Here is a 21,519-nt window from a genome sequence, read left to right as displayed (position 1 = left end):
GGGTATACGTCTGTTGACCTTGTCACAAAGAAAGGATTTCGTGCAGAATGGGGCCTCGGCGAAATCTAGCCCCAGGAAATGTCACGTTTCTGATACCGTTTAGTGCTGCTCCTCCAAATGGATGGCGGCATCCGCGCGGGTGCCGCCGGCGCAGACGAAAGCAGATTGCGGGAGGGCAGTCTGCGGGGGTGGCTTGTTTGTTCGTGAGAACATACCACGTATTTTACAGCTATCTTGGTCTCCGAAGCAAAACTACTGCAGTTTGTCTGGACGGCAAGGTGAGGAACGCTATGTTGCCAAACAACGCTGCATTTCAAGCTTTATAAGATGAACACACCGGTTGGTGACTTTAAAGTGCCGTAATCGGCATGTGGCCAGCCGGCTGTTCTGGACCAGATCGGGACACTCCGGCAATTTCCAGGAAAGGAAAGGTGTGAAATATCTTCTTGTTAAACTATCCTCCATTTGAAGCAGTTTAGGCCAGCACGCCGGCTGCTGTGCTCAGCTACGGCGCGAACTCGCTGGTTGTTGCGCAGATAAAAAAGAGTGCGCCTGACGCTTGCTTTGCATAGCGGTTAGCTTTGCGTGGATTCGCGTTGACTTTTACGGGTACTGACGTGTTTTGCACAATTTCTTTTCGGTGATATTCGTTGGCCGCGTGAAACTTCAATATAGAAAGCTCTGGTTGTGGTGTTTAAGGCGAGTGTTCTTGTGTATCTATTTATTTATTTATTTACTTATTCAGGTACCTACAGCGGCCCTTGAGGGTATTTTTGTAAGGGGGATACAGTTGCAAAGCATACATCGTCATGCGGATGACACATTGCAGAAAAAAAAATAAAATGCAATGCATACCTATACTGAGCAAACTGATAACTAAAGAATCATGAAAGAAAGAAAGACGTAAATAGACATGGCATATTGTAATATGAAACAATCATATACAAAAAGTTAGAAAACGAACAGCAACGCAGCACTAAAAAAAAAAAAAGGTTAATTGTACAAAAAGCGTGGCAGAGCATTTTCAAAAGAAGATTGCGGGCCTATGACAACTTCTAGCAATTTATTCTGTCATGCACTGTTTCGGAAAAAATGGGTTTCTAAAGACATTTATACGGCAATGGTATTCTTGAAACATTAAATAATGATCTAAACGGGAGGATATATATAGCTGGGAGCTGAGAGCTTTCATGCATAAATCTTGAGACAAACCCGTCGCGCCTATAAAAATATTGTAAAATAGCTTAAATGTAAGGTATTTGAGTCTCTCTTGCAATAAAGGCGACCCCAAATTTTTACTCATGTGAGAGGAGCTTTTGGTGAAATCATAATACGAGGACACAAACCTTGCTGCTCGTTCTTAAATTCGTTCAAGTTCGCTAATAGGTGTTTGTGTTTCCGGATCCCAAGTAGCACAACTTTATTCTAAGATGAGACGCGCGTTTGTCAAGCAGAGTGTCTTCTTCAAATCAGCATGTGACCGCTTTAAACTGCATTTTAAAAGTTTGACAAACAGCTAGCTTTGGTACCAATGTGGTTTACGTGGCCATTCCAGGGCAGGTTATTTGCGAAGATAGCGTCCAAGTACTTGTAATTCTTAACCAATTATACATTTATGTCGCTTAGAGATTACTGGGTAGTTGAAGGTTGATTTTTATTTGTAAATTGCAGAACTTTACATTTTCTAAAATATATTGTCATGTTCCGTGTTTTGCACCATGTTAAGACAGAGTCGAGGTCACTTTGCAATTCATAAGATTCGCTTACACAAGCGACGTCACGGTACGTTTATTTATTTATTTATTTGAAATACCCTAAAGGCACAATAGGGCATTACATAGGGGGGGGGGGGGGGGGGGGGGGAGAATGTGGAAGCAAATCAGGGTAGAACAAAAACAGATTAACAGATGATGTTATGGTGGTATGTGAGGGAAGTATATAACTAGTCATAGTAATCTTTATACAAAACCATAAAAAAATAGTCGGGCAAGCAATATTTAAACATAATAAGAGAACTGTAAAAAGATAAAAATGTGCAGCGATTTCAGCAAAAGGGAAAAACATGCTCATCGCGCATGACAGACACTACAAAGCTGAAACTAAAACCAGAAAAAGATAACAAATGAAACATATGAGATCTCACCGACTCAGAAACACATATTACACCGAAAGAATCAAGGAAAGAAAGCTTTTTACAAGGAACGACAAAACCACTCAAATTGACTACGATGCGTCTGAAGAAGCTAGCAATGCTGCTTGAAACTCTGATAAATCAGTCAAAACAGCGATATTTGACGCCAACTGATTCCATTCATTTATTGCTAAAGAGAGTGGTGAATATTGGTATTTTTTTGTTTGTGCGAACAGTGCCAGGATTTTGTTCGCATGGTCAAGCCGGGATGAGACTTGAGGAGCAGGAAAAAGAGGGGAGCGAGCAAATTTCGAATTGCTATAGTATAATGTTTGAATAAATGATAATCGCGCAAACTTCCTTCTGAAAGCGAGCGATGGTAGGTTTAAAACTTCTTTAATTGATGATACGCTCTGAAATCTTGAGTAGGATGATGTAATCAATCTTGCTGCTTTATTCTGGACGGATTCAAGAAGATTCGAAAGGGAGTCCTGGTAAGGATGCCATATGACGGAAGCATATTCTAAGGTTGGCCTTATTAGTGTAGTGTAAGCTTGATGTCTTGTATTAGAATTTGCGAGGTATAAACGGCGCCTTAGCATGCCAAGTTTTCTGAAAGCTTTGCCGGTGATGAAGTCTATATGAGCATTCCAAGAGAGATTAAAATGCAAATGAACACCCAGATATTTTATAGAAGAAACAGATTCAACAGCTTTACCGTTGATTGTGTACACGCTAAGTAACGGCCCTGGAACAGACGAAAATCTTATATGTTTAGTTTTTTCTTCATTAATTTCCATTTGCCAAGTACGGCACCATTCAGTTAGCCTGTTTAGATCAGACTGAAGCGTATGTGCATCTTCCGCGTTAGATATTGTTTTATAGATTACGCAGTCGTCTGCAAAAAGGCGAATTGATGAGTTGATGTTACTTGCTATGTTATTTATGTAAATTAAAAAGAGCAAAGGCCCGAGAACTGTCCCTTGTGGAACACCTGATTTTACACGGGCAGGGTTAGAGATGCAATCATTTATCTTAACTGATTGGAAACGATTAGTCAAGAATTCAGCGATCCATCTGGCCGTGTTATCATCAAGCTGCAGATTTTTAGTTTTTAACAGTAAACGTTTGTGAGGAACACGATCAAAGGCTTTTGAAAAATCGACAAAAATTGCGTCTGTGTCAAGGGACATATGTAGCGCATGATGTAGGTCAGTAACTAATTCAAATAACTGCGTTTGACATGATCTTTTGTACCGGAAATCATGCTGGTTTTCTAGAAGCAGATTATTTAAGTTTAAATGGTTCATAATGTGAGAGAACAAGATGTGTTCTAATAGTTTGGAGCATATTGATGTCAGGGAAATGGGCCTGTAGTTAGTAGGATCAGAACGAGCTCCCGCCTTATGTGTAGGAATGAGGTGAGCGATCTTCCAGTCGTCCGGGACGCATCCTGAGTCAAGTGACTGCTGAAATAGCAGCGACAAAAGAAATGCTGATTTATGGCACGTTAGTTTGAGAAGTTTGGAGGTGATGCCATCGGGGCTAGGACTGGTGGAAAGCGGAAGTCTGTCAATCGCCTTCGCTACACCGTTTTCAGATATTACAATTGGGGGGAACTTAAACTGTGTGCACGAAGGAGTCAGTACATGGGAACTGGTAAGTGGCATCTCGTCTGTGAACACTTGACGAAAGAGTTCACTAAACGTTTCAACGATAAATGGAGAGGAATAGGCACAACCATTCTCGTCCGTTAGGATAGGCGCAGTCTGGTCGGGTTTGGGATTAACTGAGCGCCAGAATTTTTTAGGGTTGGTTTTAAGCATATTGGGAAGGGTCCGGCTAAAATAATTTTCCTTAGCTTCCAGGATTGCGGCTGCAGTTAAATTCGAAAGGTTATGGTATCTTTCCCAGTCAAGCGGTGAATTGGTTCTACTAGCTTTCTTATAAGCCCTCTTTTTTCTGTTCAGGCTTCTCTTCACATGGGCTGTGAACCAGGGGTCATTGGCTCCTGCTCTGATTGTGAATTGTGGAATACAAGTAGATTCAATTTCTTTGAGCTTATCACGCAATAGGCTCCAATTCTCGTTCGCGGATCGCATTTCAAGGGTGTCTGCAAACCAGGGGGAAAAGCTAGAAAATATATGATTAATTTTCTGCATATCGGCATGAGCGTAGTCACGCAATCTTTTATTTTATTTTGTTAGTCCGAGGCATCATTAAGGAGCAGTGAACCAGCCTATGGTCGCTAATCTCCTCCAGGACACGCGTTGTAGCTTGTTCGGGATGATTAGTTAAGAGTAAGTCTAAGATATGACTGCCGCGCGTGGGTTGCTGTACCAGCTGTGAAAGGTGATGCAGCTGAAGCAAGTGGAAAAAGCGAACGCATTCAGAGCGATTATTCTGAGAACAGATAGAAGAAGACAACCAATCGATATAGGGATAATTGAAATCGCCACCTAAGACAATAATACACTTTGGAAACTTTGTTGTAATGTGTTCGAGAGCGTCGTTCAGGAGTTCAGAAAAATCAGATCTGCTATCAGGGGGACGATAGCAAGCCCCAAAAATGCATTTGATGTGCTGAAAGCAAGCAGATACCCAAATCAATTCGAGAGGAGTGTCAATCTGCACAAGAGAAGGTTGGTAATCATCTTTAACTGCGATCGTAACTCCGCCACCTCGGTGGTTATCTCTGTCTTTGCGGAAGAGCACCAAAGAACTCGGAAGCGCAAGCTCGCAGTTGGAAACTTCGTCAGATAACCACGTTTCTGTGCCGATAATTATGTCAGCGGAGCATGTGTGCAAAAATGATTTTAAAACATCAACCTTTGGAAGAATGCTGCGAAAGTTAGCTAGAAGGATCGAAATTGCTGATACATGAGTGGCTTGAGGTTGACGCGAAGAAGGCAGTCAGTGCTCGGAGGGATTCGTACGTGTGATCAGCTCTACTCTGCCTGTGGATGAATTGTACTCGTAGATACAGCCGCGTAGGTGAAGCTTGTTGAATCGAACACTGAAGCGCTCCTTCTCGTAACGGGTCGCTTTAGCTTAGTCACGCAGCATCTTTCGGGCATATTGTACCCTGGGGGAGAAATCCTCCTCCAGCCAAACCTTAGGAGTATCGGGGTCTTTAAGTTTGTAAGCGTTACGTAGTGCCTCAGCCTTTGATTTAAAGTTTAGAAATTTGACAATCAAGGGGCGGTGAACGTTATCTCGGCGCTGCCCTACTCGATGGGCGCGCTCAATGTCGCCAGCATTTATCTGAAGATGATCGGAGAAGAATTCCCTCACAATTTTTTCTGATTCCTCATAGTCCTCGTTTTCTTTTTCTGGGAGACCTTGGATTAGGAGATTGTTTCTTCGCATTCGATTGTTGATATCGTCCACAACATCCACGATTTCTTCATTCGTTTTTGATATACCGGACTTCACCTGTTGTAGCGATTCATTGACTGCACCGACATTGCTTTTCACATCAGACATGCACCAATGCTTTGTTCCAAGGATCTAAGTCTTAACTTATTGTCCCCGATATCCTTTTTAATGTCAGCTAGGGCAGAAGTAGTCTTTTCATGGCATTCCTTCAATAGCGCGAGACCGTCATCAATCTTAGGGCCAGGATTTGATTCAATATCACCTGAGCATAGCAGGAGAGCAAAGCATGACGACAAATATATAAGAGATAGTCTAGGGCAAGGAACACGGATGAATCCCGGAATTGGGCAAAAACTATCCGCATTGCTATTTCCCGTTCCTCGGCAAGCAAAAAATGTGCCAATTCGCAACCGGTAGGTGCAGACGTCGATACCCATCTTGTTCACGAAAATCGCATAAAACACTCAGAATGGGGATAAGCAGCCACAGGTGAATGAAGTAAAAAAATTAAAAAAAAAAATAAAATAAAATACTACCTAGAACAGGAATGGCACAACTTAGCGTCGGCAATTCGTGGCCGCAAATCCCAAGAACACAGTGGCAGGTGATCCTTTAAGTAGTGCACGGTGGCGCTGTTTCCCAGAGTGATGACACGGGCTGCGTCGCAGTGTTTGTCAGCACGCTGTAGATGCCTGATAAGATGCAGGCCACGATGTACTCCCTGCGATGAACTGCAGATGGTGGTCGGTCCAGTAGGAAGGGCCGGTGTTCACGAACGATCTTGGAGCGCTAGAACAGGAATGGCACAACTTAGCGTCGGCAATTCGTGGCCGCAAATCCCAAGAGCACAGTGCCAGGTGATCCTTTAAGTAGTGCACGGTGGCGCTGTTTCCCAGAGTGATGACACGGGCTGCGTCGCAGTGTCTGTCAGCACGCTGTAGATGCCTGATAAGATGCAGGCCACGATGTACTATCTGCGATGAACTGCAGATGGTGGTCGGTCCAGTAGGAAGGGCCGGGGTTCACGAACGATCTTGGAGCGCTAGAACAGGAATGGCACAACTTAGCGTCGGCAATTCGTGGCCGCAAATCCCAAGAGCACAGTGGAAGGTGATCATTTAAGTAGTGCACGGTGGCGCTGTTTCCCAGAGTGATGACACGGGCTGCGTCGCAGTGTTTGTCAGCACGCTGTAGATGCCTGATAAGATGCAGGCCACGATGTACTCCCTGCGATGAACTGCAGATGGTGGTCGGTCGAGCAGGAAGGGCAGGGGGCACGAACGATCTTGCAGCGCTAGAACAGGAATTGCACAACTTAGCGTCAGCAATTCGTGGCCGCAAATCCCGCAAATGCAACAATCATCAGCATACAATGTGACCCGACTGGAAACCCGATCATCAACTATATCATTGATAAATATTTAACAAAAAGGGCCCAAAACTGATCCCTGGGGAACACCCAATAAGACTGCAATATCGGATGAACCTGCGCCTTCCAGAATAACGCGTTGCTTCCTACCGAGGAGATACGCTTCGAGGCATTTCGGCAGGGTGGTGGAACTTTGACGGTAGACAGTTTCATTAATAATAGATTATATGCGACAGAATAAAAACTTCTTGAAAATCCAAAAGTATGCAGCCAAACTAGTTATCATTGTTAATTGAGAGAGACAGAGAGAAAACTTTATATAATGCAAAAAAAAGGAAAAATAATAGTGTAGAGCTCCCGTGGTTAGGTCCTCATTCCAGGACTCTCACGGCTTTTGCTGCCCAGCTGGCCCGTTCAATCAGCCAAAGCTGGTCTCTCGACTCCGAACTGGACAGCGCAGGCTGCGACTGCTCCGGCGAGGTGTTGTGAATTATAGGCACTGCATCTATTTCCTAGCAGGCCCATGTGATATGATAAATTGTCGGTTTCTGTCCACACCAGGGACATGTGGCCCTGTATACGGTCGGATGTATTCTGCTGTATAAAGACAGGCATGAATAATAATTTGTTTGTAGCTGTCGCCAAGACACTGACTGGTCCCTGTTTAACAACTTGTGGGGAGGAGGATACCGTCGTCTGGCCCCCCGGTAGTACACCAAGATGTCTGCGTAAGTACGAGTCCCTACCTCGGTCTCTTCAGCCTCTGACCTCCTTCGGTTTGCATAACCTCGAGTTTTGAGATCGGCCTGGATGTTCCCGGCAATGCCGACGTGCCCTGGAGTCCAAAGTACGAGTTCTTTTGTATCATTTATCCCGCCGCTTTCTTGCCAATCCTGCCGTTGGTGAATCCTCGGCAAGCGGCTTGTGAATCGGTCATAACTACCAGCGAACGCCCGGACCTATTGCCCTCAGCGACAATTGAGAAAGCGACATCGTGAGCAAACTCAGTTCCTTGCGTATTCCAAGAAGATCCTTTTCTGAAGCCATGTTGCATTGAACAAAAAAAGTTGGTATCGTGAAGGTGCTTAAATAAATTAGTGCAAATTATATGCTCTAGCGATTTGCATATGACACTTGTAAGTGAGATAGGCCTATATTTACAGTTTTTGTTTTGTCGCCACATTTACATAGAGGAACTACGTTGGCGTTTTTCCAGTCACCGTGCAAGACGACAACATCCATTGATTTTTGAAAGAGTGTTACTAAAAAAAGGAGCGACAGAAACTGCAAAGTTCTTCAAAATACAATTCGGAATACGATCAGAACCAGGTTCCATGTTTACCTTGAGCTGCTGCAAAAGTAACACTATTCCATGTACCGAGAAATCTATAGCATCGATCTCAGTAAACTCATTAGAGAGTTTTAGTTCACCGTGATCAGCGATCGGCTACCGTTATCCGCCACCGCGCGTTCCACTGCGTATGCCCAGATCCCCTTGACGCCGATAGATGGCCCAGATACTGGATGTCGGCACATACACCTGTCGCGTCGGGACCAATCAGCTTGTACGCCCCGCCCACACGCGGTAGAGGGTCGCGGTGGCGGATCGCGGATCACGGTAAGCTAAATCTCTCTATTAACAATATGTAAGTCGTCGCAAGGGCATGCTGATAGAGAAAAAAAAACGACTGAAAATAACGATTAAACTGTTCAGCCTTGCCTTCCAGATCCGAGCTATAGTTGACGTCATCTATAATATTTCGGATATTGTCTCTTCCGTGCTGCTTACTTTTTACGTAAGTACTTCCATACTTGTTTTGGATTATTCTTTATTTTGCCGCCTAGAACACTAAGATACGCACGTTCGACCTTGCGCATCTCTCGAGTTACAATCTTGTTCAGCTCCTTCAATTTGCATTGCAAGGAAGGCTCTAGTGATTGACATTACCTACGATATGAGCGGTGCCTTTTGCTTATCAAGGTTCGAATAGCTTTGTTCATTCAAATCGTATCTGTTCGACACTTCAACGAAATGGTGTGTGATGGAACATATGTCTGCACTAAGACCACGAGTTTTGTCTTCAATAGGTGCCACGTGGAATGTATACAACGTCTGGAACTGTGATGTCTAAATTCTGGAAGAAAGGCATCGAATTCACATGATATCGAGAATAGCCTCATGGGCCGTAATGAAATACCATACGTGTTGACGTCCTTCTATGGTGCTTGGAAAAACCACGATAATCTTGCGATTAACACTTCATGGTCGCTTAAACCGGGAATTGTGGTGATTAAAGAAACGAGGATGCGATCGTTGCAGAAAGTCAAGTACATTTGCACTACCGCAACCTATTCTAGTTGGGAATTCCCCAAACTGAAATAGGGAATGAGTATTATTCATTTCACGAAAGCAGTATGAAGAAGCCATGTAGTCTTTATATTCGGTTTTAGGGAGACCTACATTAGGTAAATTAAAATCACCACCTAAAGTAATGTAAAATGCATCCAGGGTTAGTAGTATGTAGCTCAATTAAAATAAGGGTTGCGGTGTTTTAAGTGCTGGAGATCTGTAAAATGAACCAATAGCCATTGAGGAACCGTTAGCCAGTATGATCTTACACAAGACCACTTCGCATGTCTTGATTTCTGTGTTAGGAGGTATGCTGTTCAATTTATCAGCAACAATGACAAAAACACCACTGCCATGCTTGTTACGGTTTTTCCGGTATATCGTAATTAGGCGCACATTTTGTAAGGACGGGCTTGGTGGACTAGGTTTATTAGAGAACTGAGTCCGGATCGCGCGCCGAAGTGAATCACGCACTGAGCGATAACGATGGATCTGCGCAAGAGAGAAGGATGAAGATGAGGCAGTACGTGCACCCATGTGAAAGATGAAGCGCCATACAGCGCTCACACTGTTTCCCCCGCGGTAGTTGAAGCCGCCAGCCTGGCCGCATTTAGTCCGCAATATTGAGCCGAATAAAAGGCTTCATGCACGAAACGTGTACAACTTCATTTGCACGGTAAGCGCTGTTCGGAGGACCACAAACTGGGTAGGCGCGGTAATTGACAGTGGAGGTTTGCCCGAGAATTGCGTACGGACCGATGAAACAGCGCTGGAACTTATCACAGTGGCCAAGAGTGCGTAATGGTGTCCAAAGTAATACCTAGTCGCCGGGACGAAACAAAACTTGGCGGTGAGTCGCATTGTAGCGACACTTGCGGTCTTGCTGATTGGTTTCAGTGTTGAGGCGCGCAATCCGGCGACATATGGCCACTCTGGAAATGAACTGGTCAGGAAGAGACTATGAGGAGCTGACAGGTGTATAAAGTAAAGAAGCATCAAGAAGTGTAGCAAGAGAACGGCCGCAAACGAGGAAAGACGACGTGTAGCCTATGTTCCGCTGTACAGCCGTGTTGTAGGCGAACGTAACAAAAGGAAGAATTACGTCCCGATTTCGGTGGTCCCTGGTCGACGTACATATACTGCATGTCAGAAAGCGTGCGGTGGAATCACTCAGTCAACCCATTGGTTTGCGGGTGATAGATGGCGGTCATGTTGGGAATTGAGGTAGAGGCTTAAAGAACGTCAGCTACAATCGCCGACAGAAATGTCCGATCGCGGTTACTGAGAAGGACTTGAGGGATCCCATGGTGCAGTACGAGGGCTTGAAAAAGAAGCTCACGGCCTCAGATGCTGAGCCATAGCAATAATCTCAGCGTAGCATGTAAGATGGTCGACGACGGTGACGATCCAGCGATTACCTCGGGTGGACGATGGAAATGGCCCGTACAAGTCGACGCGCATAACGGCGAAAACAGTGCCAGGGCAAGGTAGCAGCTGTAATAGGCCATAGGGAGATGAAGTCGACCTCTTGCGGCGCTGGCATGGCAGACAAGAACCGGTGTATTTTTCCACGCTTGAGGAGAAGCCAAGCAAGACGAAACGGCTTTCCACGCGATGGTAACTTTTGTGAAAGCCTAAGTGACCGGCTGTAGCATCATCGTGGAGGGCCGCCAGAATATGGGAGCGAAGTGAAATCAAAAGCACGCAATCAAAAGCCGAAAGGCTTTTGATTGCGTGCAGCATGAAATTCTTTTAGGCGAACTAACTAGATATGGAATACGAGGTACTTCCTTGAGCCTGCTTAGAAGTTACTTGAGCAACAGACCTCAATATGTCAAATGCAATAATTTTGTTTCAGATTTCTTGTGTGTTACTCAAGGTGTGCCGCAGGGATCTATTTTAGGCCCACTTTTATTTTTAGTTTACATAAATGATGTTTGTAACATACCTGATTCACCTGATTTGGTCATGTATGCTGATGATACGAATATATTTTTCACAGCCCGAACTCTGCCAGATTTAGAAACTACTGTAAATGACTACATGGTAAAATTGCACGCTTGGATGCAGGCAAATCAATTTAGCTTAAACTTATCCAAGACTAGTTATATTATTTTCAGACCTATCAACGCCCCAATCCATTACTCACTTGATATAAGGTATGCTAACAAACAAATACAGCAGGTAACCACTCAGAAGTTTCTCGGTGTCTGGTTCAATGAACACCTATCCTGGAATACACATATTTCTAAACTTGCCACAGATCTTAGCAGAACTGTTGGCTGTCTCTACAGGACCAGTGACCTTTTACCTGTTTCATTAAAAGTATCTATGTATTATGCTCTATTTTTTTCTAAGTTATCTTATTGTGCACTGGTGTGGGGCACCACAACAAATAGCAATTATCACAAGCTTTTGATTCTGCAAAAAAAGGCACTCCGGGCTATTGAGGGTTATCATGGAAGACCGGAACACTTACCAACATCACCTCTATACCAAAAACATAATCTACTTCAAGCTAACCGAGTCTACACATACCGCTTGTTACAACATATCCATAGCAATAGGCTTTCCTCCGTCTCTCCTAATCGATTTCCTACTAAATACCCTCTCAGACAACACAGATACCTCGTCCCAAAAACAAGGACAAATTACGGTAAACACAAGCTTAATTACCAGATTCCAACTATTCTCAAAAACCCATCCCTATGTTCAATGTTCCATCTCTCTAAACGCAGATTTAAAAGAGACATAAAAAAGCAGTTGATACTCTCCGAATGTGGAATAATTGTTTAGTCTGGTTTTGTATTTGACAAATGCAAATTTGCTGTTGTTTCTTTTTGAGTGTACAGTGTACACTGTTCCTTTTTTTTAGGTTTTACTCCAGTATGATTAATTACCACGTTTGCTGTAATGTTCTGTTATCGTTTGTTTTCCGTGTTGCGCGCCGCTGTGAACTGTATGGGGAACTGTGACCCCGTCAGGCCTAACCGCCTTTTGTCGCAGTTCCTTCTTTCGTTTTTTGAAAGAGAAAAGAGAAATAAAAGAAAGAAAGAAAGAAAGAAAGAAAGAAAGAAAGAAAGAAAGAAAGAAAGAAAGAAAGAAAGAAAGAAAGAAAGAAAGAAAGAAAGAAAGAAAGAAAGAAAGAAAGAAAGAAAGAAAGAAAGTGCTCTCGGTATTACGGGAACCCAACGGGTGCCTTCAAAGCAATAAATGTAACGACAGAGCACTCTGTTGTCAAATCGGAACTGTTTAGGTTGCCTGCTCATTCTAGCGGTTGGAGGCTGGAAAGCACCGATAAGACGGTCGATTAAAGAACAGCAATATGGCTCTGCTCGCTGGTGAGAAATAAGGACGTTGCGATCCGGAGCAGCGGCATAATGTGGACCAGTTATGTCTGGAGCCCTTGATGACATCGGGGCATTGAGGGTGCACGCATTAAGTATCGAAGGAGCACTACCCGGGGACTCTGAAAGCGGGCAACAGGAAAGAGCATCGGCATCTTGATGTTTACGAGCGGATTTGTAGGTGATTACCTTCTACTGACAAGCGGTATCACGCTGCAGAAGGACGGCACCGATACCAAAGGGCCGCTGGCATCGGTGTGGAGAATGGAGGCGGCATTGTCATCGAAGTGGGCGAGGATAGGATCTGAAGTGAGAGCATTCTTGAGGGTTTGAAAAGCTTCCTGGCATTCTTTAGACCAAAAGAAAGCTGTGCGGTCGGTGAGAAGCTAGTGGTGCAGTAATGATAGCGAAATTGCGAATGAAACGACGAAAGTGAGAATAGGCCGAGGAAACTACGAAGTTCTTCAGTCTACTGAGGGAGCGCAAAGTTCAAAACCGCGGCAAGCTTGTCAGGGTTTGGACGAATGTCATCGCTGCTGACGAGGTTGTCTAGAATATTGATTTCTTTCTTTTCTATATTACACTTCTTTGTATTCAGTTGGAGACCGTCGGAAGCCAGGCACGTTGATACTTGATGAAGGCGGCATAAACGATCAGAAAAAGTCTCAGAGAAGATAACTATATCATCAAGATAGCGCAAGCAGGTTTTCCACTTAAGCCCTCGAAAAACAGTGTCGATCATGAGCTCAAACGTAACGGGGGCATTTCAAAGTCCAAAAGGCTTGACATTGAATTCGTAAAGCCCGTCGGTGGTGGTTTGTGGGGTTTAACGTCCCAAAGCAACTCAGGCTATGAGAGACGCCGTAGTGGAGGACTCCGAAAATTTAGACCACCTGGGGTTCTTTAACGTGCACTAACATCGCACAGTACACGGGCGCCTTGCTTTTCGCCTCCATCGAAAAGCTGCCGCCGAGGCCGGGATTCGATCCCGCGTCCTTGGGAATAGTAGTCGAGCGCCGTAACCACTGCGCCACCCCGGCGGGGTGTAAAGCCCGTCGGGAGTAGCGATATGGTTTTTTTCTTTATTGGCTTCGTACATCGGAATCCGCCAGTAACCAGAACACAGATCCAAGGTGGAGAAATATTCGGCGCCCTGGAGCCAGTCGAGGGAGTCGTCAATCCATGGCAAATGATACACAACTTTGAGAGTTACTTTAAGTGCATGGTAATTAACACAAAAACGCACTGTCCCGTTCTTTTTGTACCAAGACGACCGGGGAGGACTAGGGGCTGACTGAGGGCCGGATAATGTCTCGTCAAAACATATCATAAACATTATCTTAAAATATTTTACATTCTGGTAAAGAAACACAGTAAGGGGCGCGGTTGCCAATATACGTACTTGGGATAATGATGCTGTGCTGTAAACGCTTGGTGTTTGCGAAATAATTTCTGCGATGCTTGGCGATGAGAAGCAGGAAGGTCCGGATTACTGGTGCTGTAGAGAACAGACAGAGAGGCATCGGAAGAAGGGGCTGCTGAGGAAGAGGGAGCAGTAAGGGCGGGGAGAGACAACGGCTGAATGTCCAGGGCACAGGGAAAACAGGTCCTTTTAGTCAGCACTATAGTCACAGGGGAAGTGTTTACAGTAGCGACAAGCGCTGGGCCGTATTCAAACCGAACAAGTCTTGGTGGCAAGGAGATTTCATGGGTTAGATGGCGATCAGAAGGCTAGATTAGCACATACCCATTATCAATGTCGTTAGACGTAAGCGCAATAAGCTGTTCACATCCAGGAGGCAAAATTGAGTCACTAGTGGCAAGCAGGCGATGTTGGGGCGCGGACTAATCAGATGACAGATCGGTCTCGTTCATATGGATAACCCTGTCATGACACGAAATGCTGGCTGATGCGGCAGACAGAAAACCCAGCCAAAAATAATAGGATGACCGCAAGGAGACATCACGGCAAATTGTACATGGTGGTGGACACCGTGGTGGACACCGTCCCGAAACACTCACACCGTACACTTAGCAGAAGGCCGAATGATTGCACCATTCGGTCCACACAGTTCAGGTCCATCGTAAGGCGTCCATTGTAAGGCAAGTGGGAACACAAGTTAGCGTGTATCACACAAACCGCGGTGCCCGTGTCGATGAAAGCCTCAACATGTAAACATTCAACCCAAACTAAAATCATATTGGAGGTACATTCCGGAGCATTTTTTCATGGTCGAAGAATGCAGTTTTCCCTCCTAAAACTGCAGTGGTTAGTTTTCCGACAGAAAGAGTGTGTGGGGGGGGGGGGGGGCATCGGAGAAGCTTGGCGAAGCGCCGAGGTTGAGCGGCGAAAGACGGATAATCAGGGCATAAACGGTGGTTATAGCTGGATAAGTGGTTAGAATATGTTTCCAATGGGTCGCAGCCGCAACGTTCTTTGGAGTCGGCGACGACAGAAACGGGAAATATGGCCCCAGTAGCCGCAGTAATAACAAAGAGAGCGGGCTGGGCGCCAGGTGGGGTAGTATGGCAGCGCTGTTGCGGGGTCATTGCGGCGGCATCAGAAATGGGAGGCACCGGTGGTGTAGGTGCTCGAAATGCACGCGGCAAGGATGCAATCTGGGCGTACGTAGGCAAAGGGCGGGAGGCAGGGGCCGCCGACGGGGGGGGGGGGGGGGAGGTAATAAGTCGCGCATGCCAACTCTTTGATAATGCTGCACAGGCCGGCACTTGCAGGATGTGGCTCAGGCGCGGAGCGCCACTAATCACCTTGAGCTAGAAGCTCCTCACGAATTATTCCGCGGATAAATACGCGGAGGTCGAAGGCTTCAATAAAACTGAAGGAAGGCTGATCAGGCAGGAGGCGGATTGACTCAAGTTCATCCAGTCGTTGATAGGTCGAGATGACGGCGTCGAAGGTGGTAGGGTTCTGCACTACCAGGACATTGAAGGCAAGTAAACTAATGTTCTTAATGACGTGCCGGACCCGCTCGGCCTCTGGCATGGTGTCATTTACAAGCCGACAAAGTACGAGAACGTCTTCAATATAAGATGTATAAGCTCATCGGATCGCTAACTTAAGCATCCAGCTCCTCCTTAGCGGATTCTGTTCGAACAGCAGGAGCGCAGAATATCTCACGTAACTTTTTCTTGAATGTAGCCCAGTCCTGAATTGTCGACTCATGGTTCAAAAACCAAGTTTTGCCCACATTGGTCAAGAAAACTGACACGGTTATAAGTCTGAGGGAGTCGTACCACCCGTTGAAGGCACTAACGAGGTAGTAGTTGTCAGGCCAGCCATCAGCGTCGTCGCCGCGTAGATCGGCTAATGTCAGGGGGTCGCGCTGACGGCTGCTCACAGTCCTAGTAAGGAGAGCTGGGGTGGAGTGGGAAGAACACAATACATCGGCGGTCCCCTCTTGGGTCATGACGATGGTGGTAAAGGTCAAGCGGCAACCGGAACGAAGCCCTAGGTAGAGGCAGGTGACGAGGCAGCGGGGAAATCAAGACGCACCTCCACCCCGTGTAAGCACGGGCTTGGTGAACCAGGTTGATTAGAGACCTGAAGCCCGGGTCGCACACCGAAGCGAATCTAACACTGAGCGATGGCGATGGATCTCCTCGAGAAAGAAGGCTGATAAAGCAGCACGTGCACCCGTGTGAAAGATGAAGCACCATACAGCGCTCACAGTATCGTGCTGGTGCTTATTATTTTGTCCAACCATGACTCGGCGCCAATGGCCACATTAGGCTTGACCAATTCCAAGAGTGCAGCGAAATCGTTTTGTAGCGAAAGCTACAGTGCACTAGATTTTCAAGTTGTAGGCGTGGCACCGTGACACCGTGTGCCGTATGCCGGCCGTAGAAGAAGAAGCAAAAGAAGAAGAAAGGAGAGGAGGAGGAGGAGAAGAAGGGGGAGAAGGAAGAGGAGAAGAAGAAGATGAAGATAAAGGAGGAGACGGAAGAGAAAGAAAACAAGAAGAAAACTCCACTACAAGCTGAGCCTTAGCGTAGCCAGGGGGCTGTACCTTTCACTACAACATTAGGCTTAACCGTAGTTAAACCACAGCTTTTTTTTAATTCTTGAGGCTGCGACAGTTGACAGCCATAATTATCAAGTTGGGTTTAGAATCAGCTCTTTCTTTTAATGTCGGACTCCTTGGTGGTTATTGGTTTATGCTTTTCACGGCATCAGTAGCGCTTTCATACATGTAAACTTGTTTTGCAAACTCTAATTTTTTTGCCTTGAGCTTTAAGTCACCGCCACGTTCCTTGACAAACTGTCTCAGCTTTTTTCTCTCATGCCTTACTTCATTCGTGTAGTCTTGACCGATAACGAAACCCCCTAGTTTTGAAGCAGCTGCAAGTAAGCGTTGCTTGTCTTTGAAGGATAAGAATTTCACTTTATTCGACCATTTTTTTCCTTTTTTTTTCAGGTGTCTAACGCCCAGGTCTGCGCGCTCTTTCCGCAGCCATCGAGCTAAGTTCTACACTTAGTTTCTCAGCGCGAAAAGTCAGAATTCATTCTTCACACTGTACCCATGTTTCATTTTGGGAATCTGGGTGGCCACAAACAGGTTAGGCTGTTCCTTCTTGCCCTGTTATCTAGATCATCATAGCGTTTGTGGACTATCGCAAATGCGGAAGGAACCGATTCGACGCGAGACAAGATCCTTTCTTATCGATTCTTTTAACTGTGGGACACATGATGCGCGGTCCTCAGCGCACACAACCTCGGCTGCGAGTCGCTCTACGTTTTGTTCAATGGCCTGCTGATTACGTCGAAGCGAACGAATTTCGTCAAGAAGGTCGGATTGTGTTTCCAAGATTGATGGTATCTGCATAATAGCCTTAAACATTTCCTGTTCTTCGTCTTCGATAAGAGGACCAGGATTCAGCTCGACATCCCCGACAAGCAGCAAGAGCAAATTTGAAAACAGACAAAAAATGGTCCTACAGCAGCACAAACCTAAGCAGATGGTGTGACATGCAAGCATGTACAGGCATTGGGTGAGACCTGATGCCAGTTTTCTAGAACGTATCCCATTTACACAACGATAGAAATAACCAACCTCTAGGAACAAGAAGCGTAAATGCCTGGCAGCCATGGTGGTGCCTGGTGCTTACGCTTCGCTGCACGTTCGGGACAGTAGCTGCTAAGGCGGCCGGGAAAAAAAAGGTGATGCACTAAAGTTCTTGAAAATCAGAAACTTGTGCGCCGAAGATTCAGTTGTCTGCGCCAGAGGAAACCCGACGTGCACACGCTTAGTGACAACATGGCAATGCACTATAAAATAGGGCCATAAAAATGGCAACGCTTCGGTCTTTCTAAAAGCTTGAAACCCAAGACGTTGCACGCTCATAATTCTAACTTCTCCGTTTCTGAACCCATGCAGTCCACAAACGCATTTGTTAACGCAGCTTAACTACAGTTACGGCGCTTAACCGTCGTTAGAGCGAACCGCAGTTAGCCGCGCTTACACACACTTTAAGCATCTCGGTTAGTGTGACGGAAAAGATCACGTGATACTCGCCCGAGTGAAGTTATAAATTCACCTATCGAGGCGTATTATTAAACAAAGCTACTTTTAAAAGAATAAGCAAAAGAAAAAAATGTTGTGTTTCATGCTAAGACCTGTTTGAAACCTTTTTTACTTGAACGTGTGACTGCAACCACATGACGTTAGCGAAAAGCTAAACGGAAGTCTTAGAAGTCTTAAACAATTATCACAGTCGACTTCGTAGCCGACTCCGCGCTCAACTTTCGCCACTTTTTATCGTGACTGCGCACTGCGACACATCAGTGCTGGTGCTTTCGCTATTTCCGCGTCTTTTCTTTCACCGTTGGTGCGACTTCGTTTGCTGTACACTGTGCATTTTTGTCATCAAGCCTGCGATGGCCCTCAGCAGACCTGCGGCGTACGCCGCGAACGACCGCGACGCTGAATTTTGGGCCGCTTTCGGGGCGCATCAGGCAGCACTACAACGCCTGCGGGTGCAGAAGGTGGCGCTGAGCGCTGAAATCGACCTGCTTGAAGAAAGAAGCAAGCGTCACCGGAGGCGGTCGAAGCGCCTTTTGTTGGCGGCGGCGCACCTGTCTGTCCGTGAGCGGAGTTTGTGGACGTAGCCGCGACCTGACTCGTGGTATGAAACAACGCTGCCGCATCTTCCGGACTGCGGATTCCGATAAAACTTCCGCGTCAACCGCGCTACATTACGTTACGTTGTGGGAGTTGTGGAATTATGCGCCGGCAGAACACAAACATGAGAAAAGCCATCCCGGTGGAGAAATGTGTGGCGATCGGCCTGTACCACCTCGCAACATCAGCCGAAGAGCGGACTGTTGCCAACTTGTTTGGCGTGAGCCCCGCCTCAGTGTACATAATCTTTCACGAATTTTGCAGCGTGATTGTAGAGAAGTTGGAAGCACGATTTGTGCAGTTGCTAACACTTAATGAGCTACATGAGCACATGCGTGAGTGTGAAGCAGTCTGAGGCTTCCCACAAGGTGTCGGTGCACTGGATGGCTGCCATATAGAGGTGTGCCCTCCAAAGCAAGAAGCTACAGACTACTATAACTATAAGGGATGGTTAGTGTCACCTTACGTGCTGTCGTCGACCATGCCTACAGGTTCCTGTACACCAACGTTGGGAGCCCTGGTAGAAACAATGACTCGGCTGTATTTCAAAAGTCTCGGTTGCCTGGTGTTCTGGCTAGTCCACTATTCAGAGGGGAAACCAAGGTCATTGAAGGTGTGGAAGTTGTCCCAATTATTCTTGCTGACCAAGCATTCCCCTTGCAGAAGCATTTAATGAAGCCGTTCCCCCTACCTGACGGCTCTGGATCCCCCTCACAGACCTTCAACTACCGGTTGTCCAGTGCCAAACGTGTTGTGGAAAATGCATTCGGAAGTGTGAAGGCACGCTTTAGAATGTTGCTACAGGGCCTTGAGTGTAACATTCATAATGTGAACAACGTGGTTCGTGCTGCTTGTGTATTGCACAACATTTGCGAGCAGCTCGACGACCAATGTGATTCAAGCTGGTTTGGTGTGGTACAAAGTGCAGATGATAAGCGGCCTCAGCCAGTTTGCACAAGCAACCGCGAAGAGCCGTAAGGAGTGGCTGTCAAGAATGCCCTGGTGAAGCACCTTGCCGGGAACTAAAGTCCGTTCATGTGAACTGTTCAAAGGCATTTGGGAAGGCGCTCCTGCCAAGAACTAACAGCGTTTATCAGAGCCACTCGCATAATTGTGAAGGAGCAGGCACTGCAGCTTCGGCTCACCTTCAAAGGCTAACACTGCATGCATGTGATGTATTCCTTCTAGGGTGAAGGTTGTGAGGGTCACGACGAGTGTGCTAAGTTACATAAGCTACATTTGCTTCTGAAAATTGTCTTCCATATATAGCTGACATGCATTACTTTTACCGCAATGTGCTTTTTCTTCTGAAGCGTGACAACGTTTTTTTCTACAATTATAGCATCATGTTAAGCTATAAAATGATGTGGTTCATACCAACCACATGGCACTTCTTATGGCAAACTCTTCACCTGCGCGCAGCCTTTGCCTATAAACTTGTTAAGCCATAAAAATATCCATCCTTGCTAGTCTAAACAGATCTGTCTTCAAACAGTTCTGCTAGCACTCAGGAGTAAAATATTGGCTTAAGCATCCCATTCTTGTAGTATTCATTTCTGTTTAGCACTGCTGGTTATGTAGCCAATTCAATGTCATTGTACTGCCTTTTTGTTTCTGTGTCACATGGTCATGTGTTTCTTGTGTTTGTGTCACATAACCTGCTACTCTTATCGGTTGCTGTTTATTTCATTCTGATATTCATGTATGAGAGGTCATCATCATACCATGTTGCCAATCTGAAACTGGCCGAGACCTTGTCAAGCTGTTCAAGCTTTTAGTCTCGCACTCCTACTTATGAAAGGAATATAATGAAACGCATTCTCTATATAAACCTTTCCAACAAGGGCTCCCTGGGTGCCGCCAATCGCTCACTGTGTGCATCAGAAGCTAGCTCAGTAGAAGAGGCAATGGAACTGGTTTGCAATAGCCCAGAGAGAAGGCGTTTCGGCATGAGTCTATAATTCAATTTTGATGCCATCTACACTTGCATTTCTTCATCACGGCAGCTAGTTATTCAGTTAGCACAGACACATGCCATTACACTGTAATTCAAATATATCCACAAGTTTTCAAATCAGTTCTGCGCAGTGTTTGAATAATCAGTGTGAGAGGCCGCCTCATTTGCTTCTTACAACCCTTTTGCAGGCAGTGCCAACTCTGACCCCACACAGCATGCTGTCGTGCTGAGTGTGCGCGAGCAGTAAAGAGCCTGTAGGCATGCAGTGCAGTGACAGACATCAGCACGGTTTATCTGAGTAAAAACATTCAAAATGCTGACCTTAAAGATTGGACAACTGCGGCAGGCGCTAGTTTGATGTCTTCTCAGTTGATGCTATGTCATATGACTGATGCCAAGATAGTATCCATTTCCAGGTGTGTTCTAGTAGTGCCAGGTTGTGCATCTAGGCAATCTGCGTTATAACCCCCATCAGCTTTACTTCACTGCAATGGGCGCTTTGTTTTCTTGCGTTTGCAAATACGTGCAATCTTGCTGCTTTCCAACATTTATCGCACCTGTAGTCATGTCTTACGCAGGTGTAGATTCGTTTAAACAATTGATCGAACAGAAATTTAAATAAAATTTCATTTCAGACTCTTTTGCAGGTTTCATATTCAGAGTACAAAAATGCAATCATGACTATAAACTTTTAAGCTCATATTTGATTTGGTAGCAAGGCTGTGCTATTCATATTACATTTGATTGGTTTGGAACAGGTACTATTTGCACATCCCTACATGATTTGCCCCAGTAGGCAAAAACTTCGTGCAGCACCTCAGTGCAGGCAGCTATGAATTCTCCATAC

General features: G+C 45.7%; 1 protein-coding gene across 1 annotated transcript in view; it reads left to right on the top strand.

Moving 5' to 3' along the window:
* LOC146201141 (uncharacterized) overlaps nucleotides 1-20,919 on the top strand; it is a 35,112-nt gene extending 14,193 nt beyond the window's left edge. The window contains exons 3-4 of the mRNA XM_084592497.1: nucleotides 19,433-19,487; nucleotides 20,861-20,919. Coding sequence (XP_084448623.1) covers nucleotides 19,433-19,487; nucleotides 20,861-20,919 — 114 coding nt within the window. The remainder of the gene's footprint in view (nucleotides 1-19,432; nucleotides 19,488-20,860) is intronic.
* The last annotated feature ends 600 nt before the right edge of the window (nucleotides 20,920-21,519 follow it).

Source organism: Amblyomma maculatum, chromosome 2 (assembly GCF_055883805.1).
Source record: "Amblyomma maculatum isolate TAMU_Amacu chromosome 2, ASM5588380v1, whole genome shotgun sequence".
Taxonomy (NCBI): Eukaryota; Metazoa; Arthropoda; class Arachnida; order Ixodida; family Ixodidae; genus Amblyomma; species Amblyomma maculatum.
The sequence above is the reverse complement of the archived record's forward strand: the minus strand, read 5'-3'. Positions and strand labels throughout refer to the sequence as shown.